Below are 25,751 nucleotides of genomic sequence, written 5' to 3' on the forward strand. Positions count from 1 at the left end.
TATAGTTGAGTATAGTTATAGAAGATAATCGACACTACACAATTATAATATAACTATATAATTCTTATAGATATTATAATTATTAAAAACAATGTCAAAGACATCACTGTGAACGTTCAAAGAGTTTCATTAAATTATGTTGATTCTATAGTATTTACTCAACAACTCGATCTCGTCAGTCGTCATATATTTAATAATTTTACATATAAGTATAATACTAACGTCTATGTAACCGTGTGTAGGTCTATTACCATTAAGGAACACAGATTTTTTTCATATTACTACGTAAATTTATTCAAGCTTGAACATAAGTTTGATTTACATAATATTATATATGTGTATATAATAATATTATATAGAATATTCTCAAAGTTGAAAACGTCTGCGTATTCAAAAAACTTAACAGCTATATTATATTATTATTACATGTGTTTGTGGTTTGAAAATAAAAAGAACTCACGACTACCGTCAACTTTACTGTAATATATGGAATTCCTATACATCCGAGGACACATTTTTTTACCGTGTTATTACGCGTTGGACACGGGGAATAATAAAATATAAATATATAAATATATATTTCGTACGTCCAAGACGAGGGGTGGTAATATGAAATAAGACCAAACGGCATATATTATAGCTATATATGTATATATATATATATATATATATATATATATAATAGGGAGTATAAAGAAGAAATTGAGGTTTCTCCAAAGCTATTAGAGAAGGGGGTGAAATATTCAAAACATGTTTTCTTCGTGGAGGTGGAGGTGGACGCGTGGCTGTCAAAGTTAAAAGTAGAACGTAGTGGAGGTAAAAAAAAAGGACGCAAAGATTCGGTGGGAGAGGATTGGCGTCAGTGAACAGGAGGAATACGAGTAGGCGGTGGATAGAGGGGATAAAGGAAGACGTGACCGGCACGACAACCTTCTATACCGTAGTATTGGACGTGATCGGGTTTCGGTATATCGTGACGTCACTCACCTCCACAGCCATGGGCACACGTGAACGTTATATTCCTTTGGTAATGAACGGTGGCTGCCTTCTGTTGTACCATCTTCAGCATATGTGTGCGTGTGTGTGCGTGCGTGTTCGTTACCCACCGTAGAGAGATGATGCGTTAATGAAATTAAGCCCCATCGGGGGGCACTTCTGCTTTGGGGTTTTTTTTCATTTTCATTTCGCCAGCTACTAATGATTTCTAAGTACAAGAGGGAAGAAACAAAGTTTCTTTCCACCACTTCTCTCAACCATGGACTGCTGTAGTGTAATAAGAAAACTTTCGGACACCATGTGACTGGGCTCACACATGTCGTACGCTCTTAGGTTTTTCGACAAATTCTGAAAATCTTTCTATACCATAGTGCATTTGCCTTTCATCTTGGTGATTTTGTAACAATGTTGTCAAACTCTTGCCGACATCATATATATATTTTGGTCTGAATTCTATATTTTATTATTATTATTATTATTATTAGTATCTTAAATATAAAATAAAATGTTATGTATAATTGAATTACATTCATATAAATTATTGACTGTAAGGTCGATCAAAGTTCAGTATACAAAATGTATGGCGATGATATCAAATGCATTACCTTATCTTTTTAATTATCTTTTTTTCACTATGATTTATTATTTTATAAGCTAACTTGATTGATTTAATTCAGATTATATTTTTAACAGAAACAATTAAAAAAAGGATAACTGGGTACCCATATAGTTTTTAAAGTAACTAGTGAGTTTACTATAGTGGTTATTTATGCGTAGATGTATTTCTTTATTATATGTTAATACCAATAAAAACTTACTCTTCAGTAATGATTTGTTTTCATATTCTTTGTATTTTAAAAAAGTTAGTCCTTTAAAATAAATAAATTAAAAAATATTATACAGAAATTACCTATTATCTTTTAATAACGTTTATATATGTATGTATTGTATATATATATAGTATGCAATATGTACATTGTAGCCTTTAAGTACTTTTGTTTCTGAAATGATGAGAAGTTTGATCTACAACAACAGCTGAGTAAAATATAAAACCACAAAAAGTAACCATTTTGAATTTATTAATTTTGAATTTACTTCTTTCATTTGTGCTTCAACAAGCGAATTTTAACTGTCGTCATTTTACACCCAGTCGTTATTTTTATTGCCACTACTTTCGTTTGAAACGTTTCCCATTTTTCTATAGTGAATCGATACGATTACATGTGTGTCGTAAACCTTAAACAGCAAAAGTTTTTATTGTATACTTTTCATCTTTTATGGCTACTGTTACCTGGTAAGATTTTATCTCCTCAAACTGTAGCGTTAAATTATACAGGTATATTTAATATATTGAACTATTTACAGAACTACAGATATCCATGGAATACTGTACAATATACTATTTTGTAAAAAATTCCTTTTTAAAATTTTAACTATTAACATATGATATTATTTAAAAGAAATATTCTATACTTTTTATCATAAAATATGAGAGATCTTACAAATAATTTTCTCTACAAGTATATGTATATTGTATATATGAATACACTGTAATAATATTATATAAGTAATAAATATGTTTCATATTAATACGTTTTTAACAATTCACAAATCTAATTTTAATTAGATAAGTTACAAATAATTTTGTTTACATTTTATTAATACTCATGATTAATTTATCAATAAATTTAATTGTATTTATTGTTCGCTTAAATATGCATAAACTTTGGGCATTGTTAAAATATATTTGTGCCAATTTTAAATGTGTCTATACACTTCTTTATTTAAATTTGTTGCCAAAACCCTTTTCGTTTTAAAACATTAAAACTAAATCAACATTACTTTAATCGTTACAGCTTTATAGCTTATATATTATTTTTATTTTATTTTGCATTGTTAATATTTTTATTTATCTAAAATATCGTAAAATCTTAATAATAAATATTAAAATGTATAATAAAGGGTTTTCTTGAAGTCAATTTATTGTAGTACAGTAATAAAAATAAATAATCACATTGTTTCGGAATTAACAAACAGATATATATATATGTATGATTTATTACAATATTATATTTATAAATATATATGTAATTGGTGGCTGTAATACAACTAGAAATTCCCACGAGGGTAATAATAATAATAATAAGGGTTGGCAGGTTAACGACATATAATACACCTATTCATATATATACTACAGCTGAATTTTGTTATCAGCGACTTCTATATAATAGGACATTATTGCCGGTCCTTCTCGCGGTCATGTAATTAAGAAAAAGAACGGCAAGTGCAATGATAATTAATATTTATCATGTAATTCCATTAAAGTTTGTGGAATTTAATAACGTAGGCCAAAGTGCAAGTAAAATTTAAAAACTAGTGTTGTTCAACAATGACAATTATATATTAAGAAAACATGGTTTTAATTAATCATTATTTATTTATGATTTGATTGTAAGGAGGGTTCCTTATATTTTATAGGTACTTACTATGATATCTTAGGTTAGGTTAGGTTATAATGCAAGTTAAAGTCTAAATTCACAAAACTTATACACATTTCATAGTTTAATAGTTAAACGAATTTAAAATTATTTAGATTTCCCTATATGCATAGGTTCCAGAGATATACCTTAATTATTATTATTTATCAACAAAACTCATAGTTTGGAAGTTTTAATGAAAAATAAACAAATATCATACTAAACATATTCATATTTTGATATTATGATTACGATTTCATCAGTGTATATAATACAGGTGGATTAAAGAGTTAACGTAAATATTATTCTTTGAAATTAAATTTTATTGTCCGATAATTTGCTATTTATGAATAAGCAACTATAGTAATACCACCAAAAGCCGTTAATTATGTAATTTTTGTGATAGATTATTCACTATTTTGATCAAATCATGCAAAGTAAATGCACGGTTGCGCAGATTTATTGAGCGATTTCCTGAACACAATCTTGGGCCTGCAATTGCACACATTTTTCATAAGAACTTTAAATAACGGGTAATTCATTTAACGTAAAACGCTCATTATTTAAAAAATTGATAACGTAAAATAACTAAGAAAATATTTTTTTTACATTATTTGAAGTCGTTAAAAATCAATGTTTTTTTGATCGAAGTATACTGAATAATATTCTGATTTCGAAATATGAAATACACTTTGTATGATATCATTCAAACGAGTGATAATTAAAAAAAATATAACGTTAAGAATTACGACCTTTTTTCTTTAAAAAGTTTGTTTTGTAACGAGTTTAATGTAGGTGCGTAAAATATTTTCATTAACTTTAGTGTTTTTTTAAAATAATTATGTATCACAGATCATCTTGTCTTATAGACCGAATCCGTTGGTGTCGACCATAGGTTAGTTAACTATATTATAATACGTATAACTGATTGGTAAATCTAGTAGTGCGAATAGAAAGAGATGTTCTGATGAGAGAATTCATTTTTGTACTCACCCCGGTCAGTATTTACTTAATAATTGGGTATAACTGTACAGATATAGAGATGTCCAGCTAGAACGGATGACTCGAATTATAGATGCTATACATATATTACAATAACAAAATTAAGACCCAGCGAATAACCATAATACTATACAATTGTTTGTGTAGTAGAGGTGTGAATAAGTAGTTAATAAAAAAAAAAAAAACGTAAAACACACTAAGAAAAATTGTTTTAACATTACACATTATTTCTTATTTATTTCGATTATGCTGTCATATTAAGTCGACAAGTGAATATCTATAATTCAGCTAGTAAAAAAAAAAAAAAAATAATCAATAAACTGTGAATTGTGTATTCAAAATGAAATATATAGAAATGCCTATTTAAAATTATTTTATTTAAAAATATACTAATACTATCATGCGTTATTTAAAAAAAAAATAAGAAATAATTTAAATAATTACCTATTTTAAACTTATTAATAAAAAAACATTTATAATATATATATATATAAGACAAGTACAAGTAATTTCACACGTAATATAAACTATGTAGATAATAGAACGGAGTGCTGAAAATAATACTTTAATGTTTTATTTACACATTTTTTTTATCCATTATAGTATTATACGATAAATTATTGTGTTTTATAACCCTTCTTTGACGATACTATATTTATAGGAAACGGATTGTAGGCACATAAATTTTAAATATCTGGCGACGCTTCAATATACACTTTCCAATTAAATGATTCAATGAACTGGAAAGTTTTTGAATAAAACTTGTTGAAATCGTAAAAAATAACCTCGAAAAGAATAATACAATGCACTTACCGGTTGTGTTTCCCTGGGGTTAGGTTATTGCCGTGGTGGGGTAGTTTTCCGGATGAAAACGATACTTTCGATGTGTTATAGAAAGAAAAGCCTATTCGAAAAATTGTTGTAGTGAAAGTTTTTTTTTTCGTGCCAACGTTTTAAAGATCTTATTATGCTTGTCATCCGCATTCATCGGCCATTTAACATTATATACTTACATTGTTACATGATTGGGTTGCATTTCATGTTTCCATTTAGGTTCAGGTTAAGAGTGATGTAAGTACCTAATCATTAACCCGATAATGCATATTGGGGATAAAATTTATTATATACATGTAGTTTGTACTTTAAATTATAATTACATCATTAAACGTAGTTGAGGAAGTATTAAATAAAAAATAACGGCTGTCACAAATAATAAACAGAGGTAAGTATCATGTGAGGGGGTGGAGATATAAATCATTATTAATGTAAATCACAAATTAAATGATATAATAAATGTATAATTAAAAAATTCTTTCATGTAACATAATTTTTTTCTACGCTAACCCGTCAATATATACACTTCTTTTGCCATGTGATCTATAAAAAAAAAAAATAAAAAAAAAAAATTGGTTTTACTATTTACTGTAATGAGTTCTAGTATAACAATATATTTTGATCTTATAACACGATTATAACAAATTAAAAAAAAGAAATGTTGCGACTAAAATAAATTGAGAAACACTGGAATTTACTATTGACATATACTTTTAGGTTAGGTTATACTATTAATAAAATATAAGTAACATAATGGTGTTTTCCAAAATTAATTGTTTACTAGAGTAATATTATCATAATGAAATATTTCAAATCTATTAAATACTCAAATGTTTTTTCTTTGTGTTTATAGGGCGTCTCAAAAATTGAACCTAAATGGTTCGCCTCACCGCAGAAAAAGACGGGGATCTCAAGGAGAAGATGCTATGACCACTCCGCATGGATTTGCGAGCGGTTTGCACAAACACGCGCCTCTTCTCCCAGCATTGTTGCAGCGACGGATTGCCGGCAAAGAACTAACTGGCGTGGGCAAGGTATGAATGTTTTTTCTTAGCAAAAATATAATATATTTTTTGCCGATTAAACGCAACGCCTATAAATTGACACTACATTTATTACCTACGTATTTTTTTGGTTATTTCCGACATGCATATACCACGCTCATTGTTGATAGTTTTTCAAATAAACAAAAATAATAGAGGAATCTATATGATAGAATAATAGATTGTATATTACTATAATGTGTAATATATAGGTCGAACTCGTCGTTATTCTTGAATTTTAATTCGCAACGATTATTATGTTGCTACCCTACAGATATTAGTAAATGAAAATCATTTTTTATAAATTATCTATTATTATTTATCATATTTATGTCTTAAAATAGTGCTCTTGTGTCAAATACAAGGTAAACAAAATATGAATACATTTTGACATTTTATATACAAATATAATGAAATAAAAATGTTTGATGACAGTTTTGCATTTCGTAGTAATAATATTATTGATGGAGAAGAAAAAGTTACTTTTAAAATGTCATGTTAAAAGCTTGAGAGTTATAATTTATAATACCCGTGTTCACTATAACTTGTGTATTACAAAAGTTGGTACAGTTGAATTTTTAACATTTTGTTGTACTATACCTTGTACAGTTGTACTATATGTTTAAGGAAAGCACAATATGTATATATAAAAACTGGGAAAAAACGCGTTTGGAATTCTCGCGTAACTACTACCACTTGCTACTACATTGGAATAAAATAATAGTAATAAAAAAATACTTTGAATGAATAGTTTTTTTCCTCGTTTTTTATACTTGTAGTGTGTAAATTTTGTAGCAGTATCATGGCAGTAGTATCGATTACTTAAATTTGAAAAAATCGTCTTCGCAGTCGTCGTAGTAGTGCCAAATCCGTTTTGCGTCCGGATGGTGTGACGGTTTTATTTATTTGCTCGTAGGCTAACGCTGATTTGTAAGGCTTACAGTCACCGAACACGACATAAAGGGATTACCCCACCGTACTGTGGCCCAGAATTTTGGCTGTCCGTTCCGTTAAAAAGCTTTGCTATATGCCTCGAATCACAGCTTTTCACCTGACGAAGAGAAACTGTTATCGGCCTGAAAATGGCTCTCTTTTCACACATCCTTCTATCCTATCTGTTGTTGCTCTCGGTCCGAAAAATCTTCGCGTAAACACAGCATGTGTATTGTTAACGAGTTAAAAGAGCAGCGCAGTCCCTACACATCCCGCGCAAATGGTGCTATCGCACAAATGGGATTTACCAAAAAGGAAAATCCGGCGTACAATTCTATATAAAATATACTATTGACTAGTATACCTACTGATTTATTTACAGCGTGTTTTTATAAAGATGTTGTTTACTAGATGAACGCCAATTTGAAAAATTACCACATCTAAGTTTGAATACACCTAGTCTTTTAACATATAAGCCCACTTCTATAGTATTATATTCATGGACAAATCAATAATTGAAAGACTAAAAAGTAGATACGATTGGTTTGAAAATAAAAGATAATTGTAATTCAACGTATGGAACATATTTATTATACTAAGTGAAATAATTAAATATTTGGTTTTTTAATGATCAAAGAGTATCTAAATATGTTGTGCTTTAGTCCTTACTTTGTTGTATAATAATCGTATTCATAGTATAGTTCATATAAAATATAGTAACTTATTAGCTATAATGGAATTTTTTGTTGGTATTTCAGTATTTTTGAATACGTGAATTCTCATATATTAATTGAGCGTATAATATAATAGTCTTAATTAAAATAAGTGTATGGATAAATTTAAATTGCTTACACTAAACCGAACAAAAACACGTTTAACGTGTTGCCATTAATGAAAGTGAAAACTGTTGATTAATTTAATACAACAAAAACTGTTTATTTTTATTTTATAACGTTCATGAGATAATTTCTTTAGGGTTATTACTTATTTTCTTATGAAATTAATATAATGGTGACTCTTAAAAGAAGCAATGAAATTTTAAATTAAACATTATTATGACAATATAAAAAAAAACCTCCCGAATGATTTATGAAAGTACTTTAAGATATTTTTTTAGTAGTGTTCTTCAGTGATATTATAAACAAGAATGACATTGAAATTAAAATTTTTTTGGTATTCATCATAAATTGTAATATATATATATATATAATATATACTTAACTGTAAAATATTCACATTTATTCATTTAAAAAATAATAAACTAAGTCAATATTTTTTCTGTCTTTATGCAATTTAATACGATTACTCCTACGTTTTTTTTTAACTGCTGACCTATTTAGTATAATTGTATACAATTTACCACCGCAGTTAGATACTTTAATGCTACAATATCGTATTATAATAAATACCTAATTACTTATGGAAAAATTTTTTTTTTATTTAATATTACTTTCTGTATAGTATAGTGTAATATGGACTTAATAGCTTATATACAGTATTCAATAATACATATATTTCACAACGATAAACATAATATTGTATAAGGACTGTTAAAATAAATACAAATCGTTTTATATGAACAAAGTAGAAAATTTAATTTGGAAAACGTGTAGGTAACACAGGACATTGTTTCCTGAGTAATTTTTATTAAACTTCTAGACAAGCGTCGTTATAAAGTTGTCTTGGCGTAGATGACTGTGATCAATTTGACACGGGACTTTCATATTATTATAGATTGGCCCCTCGAGAGATATCGTTCAGAGAAATGACTTGGGGCAATTGGTGAAAGGGTACATGTTTGTTAAGAATATTGTTTTTTTTTTCTGTCTAATTCGTCGTCAACCTGTCTGGGTACACGCGCGCATTATATATATATATATATATATATATAACAGTATACACGCCCGTAACCGTATAATGTACGTGCAAACTGCGTAATACTGGCAGTTATAAATTGTCACTTGTTAAATGATATAAACAACTGGGATCCCGGCCGGGTACACCTCGCTAATGGCACGGCCAATTAACCCTTCGGGGGCCCGGAATTCGGTTTTTTGGTATGGTAGTCGTCGGCTGGAGGTGTGGTGGTGTTAATACACGCGGGACCCAGTTCTGTGGACAAACTAGAATCAGTGAGAGAAAGAGAGGGAGTGTAAGAGTAAGAGAGAGGGAGAAAACGAAAGGAAAAGGCTTATTATATGCATTTTATGCACAAAGAGAAAATAGAACGGTGTAAAAAAAAAACCTTTAGAGCTTCTTGAGGGTTTTATAATTAAAACAAAATATTTTCCTTTCTATTATTTACTTAATGCCGACCATGCCATTTTTAATTCTATTACAAAATCGATTTTTAGCGACATATTAATAATGAGATCGATTTATCAAATGGAATATTAATATTTTTCTTATCAATCGGTACGGAAAAAGAGCATATGCATATCCACATAATTCATCCGAATTAAATACTTACATACGTGTATTAGCTGAAATACATTTTTCTGTCACATTGTCACTATACGTTTTGTTGGGAACTTATGGGTAATACTAATAATTTAGTCTAGAAATATATTATATTATTTTTATAAATTCATCAAGTACTTTAATTTAACATTATTCATATTGTTCTTAAAATTAATATTAACTCGAATGTATAAATTTACTTTCAAGACGCAATTTGGCTATTGTTTTTTTTTTTTTTTGTTGGCTTATTACAATAATAAAATGTATTATTCTATTATTTCTATTTAAATTAGACATTTATTGCTTAGTATTATATTTATCCAAGTCACGTTTGGCGATGACTCTGCACGTGTGTCGTGTATTACTAAGACATTTACTACCCTCACCTTTTCCAGATAAAATAATATAGCTTACACGGTACCGTTTATTATTTTTTTTTTTTAATTTTTTTTTTCTAGATCATTATTTTATAAACAAATTCACAGAAAGTATTTATTTAAGTTTCCTGTTTTAAATTCTTGACAGATAAATTAAATAAATCTGCTTGGAAAACGTCAAGGAAATGACATAAACCCTTTTAAATGCCCAAACTGTCACCCTATAAATGTAACAAATGTTTCAGCAAACGTTTTAACACTTTTACTTCATAAAAGGATTACATTAGGTTATTCTCTTTTTTCAAAACTAACAAAGTAGTTATCTTTGATCAATAACGTAAAAATTATCATCGTCATACTAAATTAAATAATAACCTAATAAATTATAATAATATATTAATAATATTTAGTCATATTTAGTTTAGTGAAAACAGTTATGACTCATTTTAATATAACAATTTTAATTTTGAATTATGTATTAGTTTGTGAATATTGTTTAAAAATATTTTATTGAGTTGTTAACCGCGTACTTAAAAGTATGATCTATCTATAAATTGAATAATGAACGCATACAGTGCTTTGAACATATTATTATTATTTCTTAGTATACCTATTTTGTTTTATGTCGTAGTATATGGTTTCGTAGAATACCATTTGATAGGTATTATAATGATTTCATAATATAAGATTACATAGACACTAATATCATGTATTTATACCTATATGCATGTTAAAAAATTACTGCTAAAACTTAAAAGTTAAAAATGTGTATAACAATAATGAAAAATTCTGATTTATTTTTTCAAATTTTAACTGAATTTAATTTTTATTCATTGACATTAACATTTATATGTGACAATTGTTTTAGTAAATAAATGAAATATAATGATTATTTGAACTACAGTGTGAATTAGAAATAACTTTGAATTCATGGATTGTTGTTTTTGAATTTATTTATTAGACAATGGGATTTTTAATACAAATCGTATAGATTTACCTATATATAGTATACTATTGTTCTATGGTATTTAAAATAATCATAATTTTTATTTCAAAAACTGTTTTTAAAAGTTCTTAAATACAAATTGTATGGAATTACTTAGCGTGTTTAGATAATTATTTTATACAATAATTGCATAATAGTCAAATTTGAGTAAAAACTTAATACTTTTTAAAACTTATGAAAAATATTATCTTATTATTCAAATTTTATTAAGAACGTGTAACCATTATGATTATTATTATTTTAAAAACATTTTCGGCAATTGTATGATAGATTCAGTGATTAATCAGATCTCGACATATTCGGACTAACGCTGTTTTCCATAATATAGTATCTCCGAGGCCTTTTGTCTTCCCTTATCGTTGTTGCCACGCCCATTGTTATCGAACTTTCTCCCTTCGGGACAAACAGAACTTTGCCAACGAAAAAATTCGATTTCCCTAAGTGGAAAGCAGACCTATAAATATATAATAATAATTGGATTTGGAGACATAAAAAGTTTTTTGTATTCGAAAGAAATTACTGATGTTATTTACATTTCTACAGTGTTTTTTAAATAAATAATTTTTAAAATTATTAAATGAAACAAAAAAAAATAAAAAATATTAGCAGATTCTACTTATGGTGTTTTACGATTTTCACGATAAAAATTAATAGGTATTATAACACTTCAAAATTATTAGTATGTTTTGAATATCATTTTGTATATGTATTGATATTATTCTTCATAAATAAAACAGTATCAACATTTAATACCTACACGTCATCCCTACACAATACATTTTATTAATATTTAATTCTTACAACGCATTGTTATACTGATTTACCGCTGTTTAAATTATATTTGAAATTTGTTTAAATATCCTTAAAACTTTGACTGACTACATTTATTTTCACAAGTCTATACAACTCGAATTTTCTCTGGTATATGTCTGATTAATTAATTGTTTAATTTAAAATACTATATTATATTTATTACAATATCAAAGGTAGTCAGAAAATCTAATTTCTCTAGTTATTATATTTAATATCAGAATAGTTATACTATCCTACTAAAAAGCTTTACATCAAAACCACTGAACCCCTTGTATAATTATAATTTATGCATAAAACCATATAATATAGTAATGACAGTACATATTGTTGTGTAGATGCCCGCGTTGAAGTCAATATACATCCGGTTGGCCGTCAATACACGTGCAGGGCACATCCAATGTTTTCGTTTCCTGTTAGCCCAAAGCCATTAGGTAGCCGAGTGTGGGTGACCGGCAGACCGGATTGAATTAGCGACGACAGGGCTTTTGCGGCCGTTGTTTTTGTATTATCTCTGTGATGGATTGAGGCGCGGTCCAGAGGGTCCTGCAGGGAATAGGGTTCCGCGGTTATTGTTATTTTTATCCTACCTCGCGGTATAGAGCTGGTTTAATATGACGGATAGCATATTCGATGGATGGAAATACGATTAGATTTTTCTTTTCTTTTCATTTTTCTTTTTTATATTCATCTATTTTTAATACCTTTTCCAATATGGTTTATATAACTGCAGTTTATATAGATTTTCTGCAACTGTAATATTCTATGGTATTTTTGTAGGCATGAGGTGTTTATAATCAGCTATAATCCTATAACTATAAAATATATGCTAAAACATGTACAAGAAATGCAATATCATCAATGTTGTATGTTTATTTAAATAATGAATAGATTCTAAGATAGTTCGATTAAAAATCTCAATATAGACTCGAATGATATTATATTTTTACCAGAAGCATCTTAACAAATAAACTATAAATATCATTAATAAATTATTAACAACTAATGAGTAATTTTAAAATGTTTATGAGTTATATTATTACTGAGTATTAAAGTTTAAAGAGTAAATAAAATATATTATCATAATAAATAAGCAAACATATTTGGTTAAATATAACAATACTCATGTAAAATAAATATATATTGATAAAACTAGACAATTAATTTAAATAACAGTATACAAAATAGATATTTACAAACAAAATATGTCATATTATAATAATTGAATAACAAAAGTTACAAATATGAATCACTATCAAACTCTATGGCCTCGGACAAATAAAAGAAACATTTCTTTAATTTAATTACATTCATTCGATCTTCTTTAAAGCCACTTGTTGCTAAAACTAAACGATTAAATGCTTTGTAGTTTGATCGCATTAATTTCAATACGTTTTCATAACTTATAGCATCATAATAATAATTATCTGGTGCTTTCATATTTAACATAATTTCCATGTCAGCACTTAATAAATTAACGATTTTTTGAATTTCTAGTCTTGATAATAAAATCACTTCCTTTAAATTTGTATTTCTTAAATCGTCAAAATACTTTAATAAAAAGGAAATCAAACTATTTAAATTCTTTGAAGCTTCTGTAGACAATTTTAATGCAAACTGAGATCGGTTAATATCGAATACTGCTAGTGGTCGTATATATTTGACGAAGTTAATTATAAAACTCGTTTGGTATTTTGTTACTTCATAATTTTCTATTTCGTCGATAAATTGAATACCTAGTTTTAAGTGTGTTATTGTTGCCCAATAAAAATAAATGTATATAGTTTTAAATACGGACTTATGATACGTGTACATAGCATGTGGGTTAAATTCATACGTAGCCTCAAAAGATTTTAACTTCAAGTCAATCAAAAGCTCGTTTGGCATGGGTGTATTTGAAATTAGATGGTTCACAAAACCCGTTAGCGCTATCCTCTGTGGATCGAAATCTAAATTTACTACGTTATTAGAAACGTTTAAACTACGAATAAAATCATCAGTCTCTTCAATATTTTTGTTCATTTCATCTAATATAACTATGTATTCATCGTTTTTATACTTTAATCGAAACTGAGTCACTATGTCTGTATCGCTACACCAAGTGTCCCAAAATGTGTACAATTTATCTAAAATCATACTATGAACCTTTCTTATATGTTCCTTAGCAATTTCTAAATCAACTGATGACATCACTGGTTCTATTGGTATCTTTTGTATGAAGACAGTATCATATACATTGTTTAAATATAAATGTAAAGCCATTAGTTCACCGAGTCCTTCTGTTTCACCATGAGAAAGTATGCTCAGTATGTTAATAACATTGTCACCAAATTCTCTAATTGGTTTGTCGACATTAGCAGATATTTTGTCATACTAAAACAAAGTTAAATTATTAAATTGATATTTAAGATGAACACTTTATGATATTTAAAATACTGTTGTTTCTTATAAATAATCAAAACTAAACAAATATATTTTTATACCTCGTTTAATGGATACGTATTTAACAAAGCATCACTTAGAATTATATGCTTGACGGACGATTCAACAAAATTACATCTCGCCGCTCTAAACATGGCAGATCTTAGATTTTGTCCATGTTTACATGTCCTTATACTTCCATGGTAAATATTTGGACAGTCATCTACTTCGTCGTCACGTTCATGGTTGCACCCATATATTGCCTAAAATAATATTATCCACATTAATACCAGTCTGTCATTGAATATTTGTTATAAATAAATAAATTAGTATTTAAAACGCCATTTATAGTTTTTTTACACTAACAAAACGATTAAATTAATTTTTATTATTTTTAAAATTACCTTTAAAATAATTAAATTTAATATTTAGAATTAAATATCTTACTATTACATTAAAATTATCAAATATTAAAAATCAAAAAATATTTATTTAATAGTAATACACACATTATGTATAATTGTATTAAACTTCAGTCGTTTCCTTTCACTTAAGACTTCATTATTCTCGTTGACAATAAATTTGAAATGTCGTGTGAAAAGTTTCTGCCAACCATCCAATTTGACATAATCGCGTAATTCTTGTTCTATTTCTTCTTTGCATTCTGACTCCTTAGTGTTACCTGCCTGTGTTGAACAAACTATTACTCCTATGATTATTGCCAAAAAAACTGTTTTATTCATTGCCCTACAAACAAACAAATATGTTATACAGTATGCATAAAATGTAATTTTAGATTTTGAGCAAAGTGATAAATGAATCAGTTTAACTATGATGCGTGTATTTTATGTCTATTATTTTCTTTTAAAACATATAAATCCTTCAATCTTATATTTTAAGGATGGTATTCGATAACGAATTTATAAATTTGATACTTGGAAGACAAAAGAAAAAATTCTTAATATTTTATCAAAATAATCAGAAAACATCAAATTGATATAATCTACCAACATTTAACAAAATCATTATACAAAGTCGACTACACACATCTTATTAATATTTTCGTTTAAATTTAGAAAAGATATTAAAAAAAATAGTATTATTAAAAAGTTATGGAACATGGCATGGTGCAGTGAACAATGTTAACCTAACTTAACCTAACCTGAACATACCAATTGCTTGACTCCTGTTAAGTGAGCGCCTCGTTGCTAATTACGCCACATAGGTGACCACCCGGGAATTTTAGCAACATATATGTCATGTACTAACTTAACCATAATCATCGTAGTAAATTTTATCTAGCTGTAAATCTCTTAATAAACACAAAATTAAAAAAATTGCGATCAAAAGACTATTCTTATTAGAGCTTGGACACGTTTTGGGGAGGGGAAACTCTTCAATATAATATTTATTAAATAATATTATGTACTTTATATTATTAATATAGTGTGACAAAATACCTCATTTTAGTAAAGGGATTTCTATACTATTTTTTTTAAGTCCTTACACATAATATTTTTGAGTTCACTTTTTATTATTTTTCACAGACAAAAATAAAAATAAATTTCATCATAGTAAAACCAATACATTGTTTTCGTTTAAAATCTAAAATGATTATTATACTAAATAGGAACGTATTTGTTAGAACACCATTTGTTTTACCTTATCAGTGTTATAATGAATATAGATACTACATAATAAAAGTAATTAAAAACAATATTTAAAATATAATTATTTAAAAAACTGGCTATCATTTTGAAGTTAGAATAAAAAGGAAATAAAATCTTCAAACAAATTTATAAAATATTTTTTATTGGAATAGATATTACAAAAAAAAAAAAAAAATTGAATTGATTAATTTAATAACATTATACTCCCTTTAGTTTAATATTTTTGTTTTAGTAAATTCAATTACACGCATTAAGTATGATATTAGAGTTATTCACTTATGACTTTCATGGCAAAGTATAACACTACATATTATTACCGTATTGAAATTTACTAAAACTTAAAGAGTATTACATTATATTACTGAATTTAGTTTTAGTTTAAATTAGTCGTTATACCTAAATTATTTATATTATAATATAGTGTTATAATTATTGATTATGAAACAGAGCACTGTTAATTACTGTTCACTAATGTTCAATAATGTATTATGTATTTATTTTACATTTATAATATTTTTTAACTCTATACAAAATATTTATATGTAATTAACTAATTTATAAAACTAAATAAATGTAGACGTTAACTACCTATAGATACATTGATGTATGGATTATAATTTTCACATATTCATAATATAATACCGTTGTATAAGTACTTACATAATGTGTTTTAGTTCATTCGATTTGTTATGATGGCAACATGCATTATATTGCAAACTGAAACATACACTGACTGAACGATTTATTGTGTTTAGTTTTACTGCAAACTACTGTACACAAATTTGTACAGGTGTTCCAACGCATTGTTTAAATAACCTACGTTTGAAAGTTACTTGTTTTTATTTCTTTAAAATTTCTGTATACTTCTCGAACAGTAGTACGTATTATTTTTTAATTGTTTTTAATATAAAATACAAATTAATAATGCATTTTATGACTCATAATACCACAAAAAAAAAGTTTTAAATTTTAATACCTCTTTTATAAGATTTTTTTTGTAGAAAAAATAATTTTAACTTACGTATTTACCTTTTTTGACACGTATAAAAACGAAAGTTTTCGGTGAATATTTAAGATCGATAATAATTATGTAAATAAGCATGATTTAACAACCAAAATAATAATTTTAGTATTAGTTAGTGACTTGTAGTTAATAATCACATTATATTTCATAATAAATGCAGATAATGTAAAATGACGTGAATTTAAAATATTATTATGTATAATGCTATACAAAATATAATATATAATTATATATTACCTAATTTGTAGATCGATTTGTCAAATATCATTATCGATATCTTTACTAAATTATTTAAAAATAATCATACCTAATTTATAGTTATATAACTAAATAAAATTGTATTTAATAATTTACATTTTTAACTCTGTTGTTAAGTTTTTGCATAAAATTCACAAATATATCATAATAAAAACAAAAAAATTTCGAATTTAAAATTAAAAATTTTTATTTTACTGAAAACAAATATTTTTCCCCTAATATTTTAATTAGAAATATATTAAAAATATTAAGATGTATAGTTATGTATTTTTCTTTCTTATACAGCACTGGTAATTATATTTTTCAATAAAATATTTTTATAATATTTTAATTTACCTAGTACTTATAAAAAGACAATATATGTTATAATTTATAATTTGTGCTTAGATTGATTGTAAATTACAGTTCTTCAGTTTCTACAATTTTAATATTACAAAAATTACGGCTGTAATGAATTTTTAGTTTCACTCGTATAAAGTAATTAAATTAATGGGAAATTTGGCATATTCTATAGATGCGAACGTAAAATAAAAATACTAACAATTTAAAAATTCGTAATAGTTGTTAGAATATCATAAAACGATTATTCTGAAACTTTCAATCGAAATACAATTTTAAAATTATTTATTTAGAATATTGTTATAATGAATACTATGTTAATATAAATCATGCGTAAAGTGAGAGAAATTTATAACATATAGTTAAACAGACACTTGTTTTACTACTCTATAGTGCTCTGCATGGTTCGGTCTCGTCCGGTCCTAACATACAAAAACTATGAATCATCGGTTTGGTCCGGTTCAATATTTTTTAGAAGTAATTCAGTCCAGTCCTCAGATAAAATGCATTATTTTCAGTCTCTTTTGGTTTCAAAAAAAAAAAAAAAAAATGAAAATAGTTCGGTTCGGTTCGGTACCAATTACGGTTCTTAAAATCTAAGTAAGTTATTTTTACGTAATACCATTAATTATAAATACTATAGATAGCTCACTTAAAAACAATATCTTTCCATTGTAATACAAAACGCATCATTGTCTAGCCTGAGCTAATATTGACTGAACGTTACGGTCCTGTCCGGTCTATAAATAATACGAAGCCATGGTTCGGTTCGAATTTGGTTTTCTATTAAACTTTTAAGTGTGGTCTGGTCCGAATTCGGTCCCTTCCTCAAATTTTAAGTCCAGTCCGATCTTTAAAATAACGGACCGTGCAGAGCTCTACTACCCTATCTTATGAGTTACGGTGATTACTGTTAACATTTAGCATTGATTTAACTTAAATCAGCAATGTATTTCCTACTTCAAATATACTATACTAATGAGTTTGTTTTGACGTAACTATTTTTGTAAATATACCGTATAGAAGTTTTTTTTGGGAAATTGATTAACGAACTAAATTCTCTATACAATATTATTAGTTTTTGTCAATATCTGTATATTTAAGAACACTAACAATAGTATTAAAAACACTTCCAATGGCCAAAGCAATTAAATTTATTAAACATCTGCAACGTATACATTTTTTATAGTATAAATGTTGCGATTGTTTTTATTTTTTCATACATAAATTATTCTAATTTTATATACTACAATTTACAATTTATCCAGCGTATGATATAGTGCGAAGGTATTGTAGTACTGATAATATGCATCGCATCGATTAATTTTATTTTAAAGTCATTCAAAGTATTTTATTATGATAAGAATGTCTGAAAAACTTTATCTTTTGAATTGTTAAGTTTTAAATACACTCAAGGAAATTCACAGTAGGTATGTGCACAGTGGTTGTGGTATTTCATTATTCGAATTTATGTCAAACAATACATACGCTTTAAAGTTGTAATGAATTTTATCAGTTTTATAATGTATTCAAATATTTAAAACATATTGTGTTCGGGTACCTATTTAATTATTTATTTAATCATATTATTAATAATACTAGTATTATTATAATTACCACTGTCATTATTGATTATGCAAACTATGATAGAAAAACATTTTATAAAAATAATCTAAACATTTCAATTTCAAAATATTATATGTTTAGGTGTAATTATAACAGTTTTAGTTTTTTTTTTTTTTTTAATAAAAATCAGATTTAAAGTTCAACTTAGATAATAATAACTGTGAATAAGCCACAAAAAAGTTCATTTTTAATGATTTTAAATAATATATAATATATATGTATAAAATATAATATGACGTATTGATTGTATTGAAAATGGATGTGACTTCCATTATTCATCTGTATTAATGTCTTTTTTATGATTTATTAACAAATGATTGCAGCTTTGGTTTTTGATTTTTTTTCCAAACGACTTCTTTTTAGAGTAAATAATATTATTCTTAGTCGAATCACAAAATATCACATAAAATTAATAATTGAAAAAAAATGTTCTGAAAAGTTGGCCTGGTTTTTTAAGTAAGTCTTAATTTCATTTGAAACTGTCAGGTGCCGAATAGTAAAGTGTTTTCATTTACTTCATTCCTTTCCACAGTATATTTTCTTTCGAAAACTTTTTTTAAATTAATTATCTCTTGCGTACAATTTACAATTTAATCATGTCCTTATAGTATTCTTCACGAATAGTAGTCAGTAATATATTATTATCATTATTATTATTGTTATTACATCAACCTGAATAATAATGACTGAATAAATAAATAAATTTATATTCTATAATATATATATATATATATATGATTAAACAAACAAAATTGAAGGAATGAGAGGAGAAGAGGTCAAAAGAGAAGATTTACATCGTATCGAGGAGCAAAGCTTGATTATGATCGTAAAATTGATGAATTCCACCGCGACAGTTTCGTCGACCCTTATAACCGGAAATGGCTCTTGAAAATTATTAACGAGGTTATTTGGACCTCGTATAGCTTTTTGGTTCACAGATTTTTCCCTTTTTTTATTTTATTTGTTGATTTTTTTTCATCTTTTTTTCATAACGACTGCATGCAGTAAAATATAAAGGTAAATTATCATTTGAGAATAAAAATAGTGCTATTTGATATTTTTTTCATTCTAACCACGACACGTCTTTGTTAAATGTCAATCATTTTTAACCTGTTGTAGTGATTTTTTTTTTTTAAAGAATTAATACTGTTAGCTTTCATATTATTTATTTTTAAAACTTGTAGATTTAACATAGTTTTAATGGTTGATAACATTGCTTAGTCAATATTATTATTGTTGCGCACATTTAAGCTTATCGTTCACAATTATTATTATTAATATTTTACATTTATATATATTTTTTTTTTATTCTCTTTTTTTAGTTTATTTTTATTATTTTTAAAAATCGTTTGTAATTTTATAACACAAAAATACGAAAAATAATATTGCACTTATAGTTATGTAGTTAATTTGCAAAGAGTGTTTTCTTTAGAATTAATTATTACAGCTTTCCCTTTTGTTATTGCACAGGTAATTAATTGGTATTTTTCTCTTATAAAAGTAAACTTTCATAGTTACATCATAAATAAATGAAGTTCAACTAACCTTTTTTAAAACAATATAGGTAGTAAAATATTTTGTTCGTACTTTTTTAAATTAAATAATTCATTTTCATTCATAAATTATATTAATTTTTCTTTATTTATATTATAATGTTAATATTTTTATAATAATTTGAATGGAAGTTCAATACGATATTTTTACTTATATTTGAGTTTGTTTTCATAACTAATGAATTACGTTAATAATGTTCTTACATTTATAGAATCTACAACGTTTATATTTACTTTATAAGCCATATTCTTATGTACTATTTTCTTTTTCTTCTTGTGGGTTTCAGCCTTTAGGACCAGCCTTCTAATAAAATTTGTCAACATATTTCTCTATCAACTGCAACTTATCTTCAATATTCGTTTCCACTGCTTCAACACCTTTTTTGACACGATCTTCCCATTGTAAACGTTGTTTACTTAACGGTATTTTCTTAAATGTGTCTTCTTTAATAATCACCTTAATATGTGAGTCTTTTTTCCTCCAAGCATAATTGGTCCTCATTAGTCTTCTTCTCGTTATTTCAAAACGATAATGTTTGGTCTTTGAAACAAGTTCTTTATTTATTCATTATGATGTAAACTCCATTCAAAAGTGTGAGAACCTATACATAGTCTATATTATATTTCTCAGAGACCATGTCTCAGTACTATTTAATGCTACTTGTAGTAACAGAGTATTGAGTTTTTATTTTTTTGATAAGACCTTTGAGCTAAATATATTTCCTAAACCGTAATAACATATATTTAACATCTGTATCTTATTGTCCACTTCATTCTTAATATTATATTGCGTTATTATAGATCCTAAATATTTAAAATGTAACATTCTTTTAAATATATGGTGCTCTATTTGTATAAACTTTCTTTCAATAAAAGGTATTATAAGATATAGGTATCCTTTGCTTGTTCGTCCAATTATTACATATTCTGTTTTCCCATCATTTATCTTAATACCAAATTTGTGTACTACGCTTATTCATCTTCTATAATGTTGATTCAAAATTAAAAAAATTTAATTCCTAATAGAGCTAAGTCATCAGTATATGTTAGACAGGTATATTACCCAACGTAAATTAACCAATCAAATTTGCTTCTCTGATTATTTTCTCTAAAATTAAATTAAAGATAATGAGGGAAACAGCTTTTAATTATCTTAAGCCACGTGATTACTCAACTAGTTTTAAGCTGAATTTAATATTTTAATTTTAGTACAAGCATTCTCAAAGCTAACCTTGATCAATATTATACAATATACTCGTAACTCATAATATAATAAGTATCAAAGATTGCATTTTTTATATTAAAATAATAATTATTTAAATTGAGTACCTATCTACGTTTGTGTCTGAATATTATTAGTCGTTAAAAATCTATAACAAAAAAATAACAAAAAATATGTTTTAACCATCAAAAAGTATGGGTAAGAATTTCATGATATTTGAAATGGTTATGTATTCTAATTCACATATTTTTCCCTTATATAACACCTTCTGAAATATTTGAATTTAGGAGGGGGATCACTGATAACTGCCGATTTCCAATGCTGAAACCCTTATTTTTCATTTCAAAACAAAATAACTATCGAAAATATACGATCAACCTATAAAATATAGAGAGGGTGATTTTGTACTGTAAAAAATACCTATACGACTTGAAATGTCAAAAATGTTCATGTAATAAATCTTTTAGTTGTGTTAAATTCAGTTTTTTTTTCTATGGATACATTGTTGTTTATGTATAAATAGTTATAAATGTTGACTATTTGAATCGCTTTGCCACCATAAACACACTCGAAAATAATATCGAGTATAGTGTCTATGTATAGAGTTTTTATATATTATAAAGTAATGAATATTACATTAGTTATAACAAAAGTGAATGCAACACATTTTTATTATCTCAAAGTTAATCACCGATACCACAGCTTAATTTTCATATTTTAGATGTTATTATTTTTTATTTACTAAAACCATAGAACTTGTGGTTATTATATTATATCGAGTTTTTTTTTAATCTCGATGCACACATACACGTCATATCAATGAACAAGGCGGTGGTGTAGTTAAACATGACCGTTTTATTTGCAAACAGTGCTGTTTGTGTAGAACACAACATGACCATCTCGTAGACTCTGTGGCCTCTCATATACCCATCGATCTATAAATCTTGACAGCCGTGCGGATAATTAATATGACGGCAGAACCGCACAGAAACAAGGGTTTGGTATGGCACGCGTGTGCATGAGAAACTCTACGGCGGCGTGGGAATATATATACTACGTATATAGTAACCTAGGTACAAGAAAAGTACGTGACGTTACCAGGGACCGAGGAGAAAATCGATGGGTTTCCAATCGCATCCGGCTCCCGCTGTCATTTCCAATTTCCGCCACGGAAATAGTCCAGTGTTCAAAAAAAAAAAAAAAAATAATAATAATAATAATAATAAAAAATGGAAATCTCCGACCAGGATGAGACCAAAAATGAAAATTAATAACATTAAAATTAATGGCATGTGCGTTAAATTTAATTTCGTATTATATGCATAACGGATATTTACAGTATGTATATTGTATATGCATTAGAATAATACACATTATACTATTTAGGTATATTTAAGGCGAACAAATGGTCAAATTTCAGTATTTATAATAAACTATTTATAATCTATGTATAATAATAGCTAAATTTTAGAAAGCAAATCGCACCAAACCCGTGATATTATTTTACATAATTTTTCATTTTATTATTAAATTGCTATACATCATATTAAAGAACATAAAAACTGGTTAAAATAATTATTTTAACTAAGAAATGTTAACAAATATTATTTATATCGAAAAGTATTAAACATATAGTAATTGTGTAACGGGCTAAGCTTTAACTTAAATATCATAATATTTATAAATTGAACATTATTTTTTTATGTTTCAGGTATGTTCAAAATAAATTTGAAATTTCAATAAATATCTCAACATTACTTTATAATAGGTACGTATTTTATGTTTTGTGTGTAAAAATAATATGAAATTATAATAACTTATTATATTTGCATCATAAAACCATGGTTAACTATATAAATGACGATGAAAGTCACTTTGAAGGTACAAATATAGTTTACTGTATACATGGTATATAGTCGATGTAAATGTAATATAAAAGTTAATAGATAAACTGTTAACAATTAAATAAAATATAATCTATATAAAAAGTAATTCTGACAATTACATAGTTAGTCATAAAATAGCAATTTCACAAGGATTTTAATTTTTTTTTTTAGACAGAAGTACTCTACACTGTTAAAACCTTTATGTTTTTTATTCAAACAGATTTTCAATTCTCGATTAAAAATCAATTAAAAAATAAAAACCGTTAAAATATACTATTGTTAAATTGTAAATAATATAATATGAAGAACCAGCATCATAACACTAGAAATAACCATTATTTTTTATGCTCAAAGCTGATTTATATAATAATAAGTTTTTTTATGTACCTAATTATAGTAGAAAAGTATACGAAAGTACATCCAAGAATTGTATGAATTTATATTATTTTTTTATTCTTCTATCCCCTTGACTTCGAATTTGTCGAAGATACCAGACAAGGATAAAAATCAAAATCAAAAACCTGACCGTCAATATTATACGATTCTAGAATAATAAACTCAAATATTATCGATTACTTTGAAACAAACGGCATGCATTTTGATACAGGGGGCGTGAAAACAACCACATGAACTGTCATCCAAAAACTTTGGAATACGCACATCGATTGGACGGGGTTGAAGGGTTTCGTCGACTTTGGAAGTCGAGCTTATGGGGTGACAACCCTCTCGGTGTTAGCTCCCCTTTATCTTTGGGCTGCCGAACGGATATCCATCCATCGAAATGATTCCTCGCCTCAGCTCCATCGAAAAGCTTTTTAGAAAGACATTCTGTATGAAACCTCGTCGTCGTTCTTTTCACTGACAGCCACGTGACGAATAAGAAAGAAGTTTTTAGTTGAACAAAACAACAAAAGAAGTTTAATATATATATAAAAGTGACAATTCTCCTTTGGGGCATAAATGTCTAGGATAGATCTAACGCAAATAAGTTGTTCAAAGAAAACTTATTTTTTTATATTCACACGTCCATTAAACAGTGCGTTACCAGTTATATCTTACTGTCTCAAATGCTCATGTTTATTTCAACACCGCTCAATTTTCTTGGTCGTGTCTATCAAACATTACGTGAATTTGTAAATTGTATAATAAATTACTAAAATGTGCTGTGTAATATATTTCCTTGGTATAATAATATTATTACCATTCCCCGGCATTTATAGTTTTACAAATTATCGGGTTCAAATAATTATTCACATATATTTTGTGTTTATATTCTCAATATGGTACCATTGAACAAAAAAAGCACTGTATTTGTATTTGTAATTGATTAATTGTAAAATAAAAATCCATTCAAGTTAATTCAATCATTTGTATAGCAGGTGAACCGGATAAGTTAATTTAATCTATGCTATAATAACTTATGTATATGATTTTAATTCGCTTATATATATATAAATATCCGTAATGAAAAATTATTACTCTGAATAATGATCAAAACACAAAATATTAATTAATGACCTTAACGTTGACAGAAACAAGGGAACAATATGCAAATGAGAAAAATGGAAGGAACAGTAGGTACTGACATAAATTATTATAACATAATTAAATCTGAAGCCTTCTTTAAAAAATAAAAATAATCGAACCATAACGTTAAGTACAAGTTATTCTCAATTTATTGCAAGAATAAAGTAAAATAATTGTTGATTTAAAATTGTTAAACTCGAATTTTGCATTTAACAGGAATATTTTATGGTATTATAATTTTAATTTACTCTTGAAAAGTAAATGTAGTAATTGTACGATTTCTATAG

At 26.5% G+C, this 25,751-nt stretch overlaps 2 protein-coding genes across 5 annotated transcripts in view; one reads left to right on the top strand and one right to left on the bottom strand.

The window, feature by feature from the left end:
- Positions 1–25,751, top strand: part of LOC113548177 (kinesin-like protein CG14535) — a 162,468-nt gene that overhangs the window by 75,894 nt on the left and 60,823 nt on the right. For all 4 annotated transcript variants that reach the window (XM_026948911.1, XM_026948913.1, XM_026948912.1 and 1 more), the window contains one exon: positions 6,163–6,343. In XM_026948911.1, coding sequence (XP_026804712.1) covers positions 6,163–6,343 — 181 coding nt within the window. The remainder of the gene's footprint in view (positions 1–6,162; positions 6,344–25,751) is intronic.
- On the bottom strand, positions 13,108–16,770 carry LOC113548178. Its single transcript, XM_026948915.1, has 4 exons — positions 16,690–16,770; positions 14,869–15,106; positions 14,422–14,622; positions 13,108–14,311 (listed from the first exon to the last, which is right to left on the bottom strand). Coding segments are annotated over exons 1-4 (1,578 nt in total). The 5' UTR covers positions 16,692–16,770; the 3' UTR covers positions 13,108–13,174.

The sequence above is a fragment of the Rhopalosiphum maidis genome, chromosome 1 (assembly GCF_003676215.2).
Source record: "Rhopalosiphum maidis isolate BTI-1 chromosome 1, ASM367621v3, whole genome shotgun sequence".
Classification (NCBI taxonomy): domain Eukaryota; kingdom Metazoa; phylum Arthropoda; class Insecta; order Hemiptera; family Aphididae; genus Rhopalosiphum; species Rhopalosiphum maidis.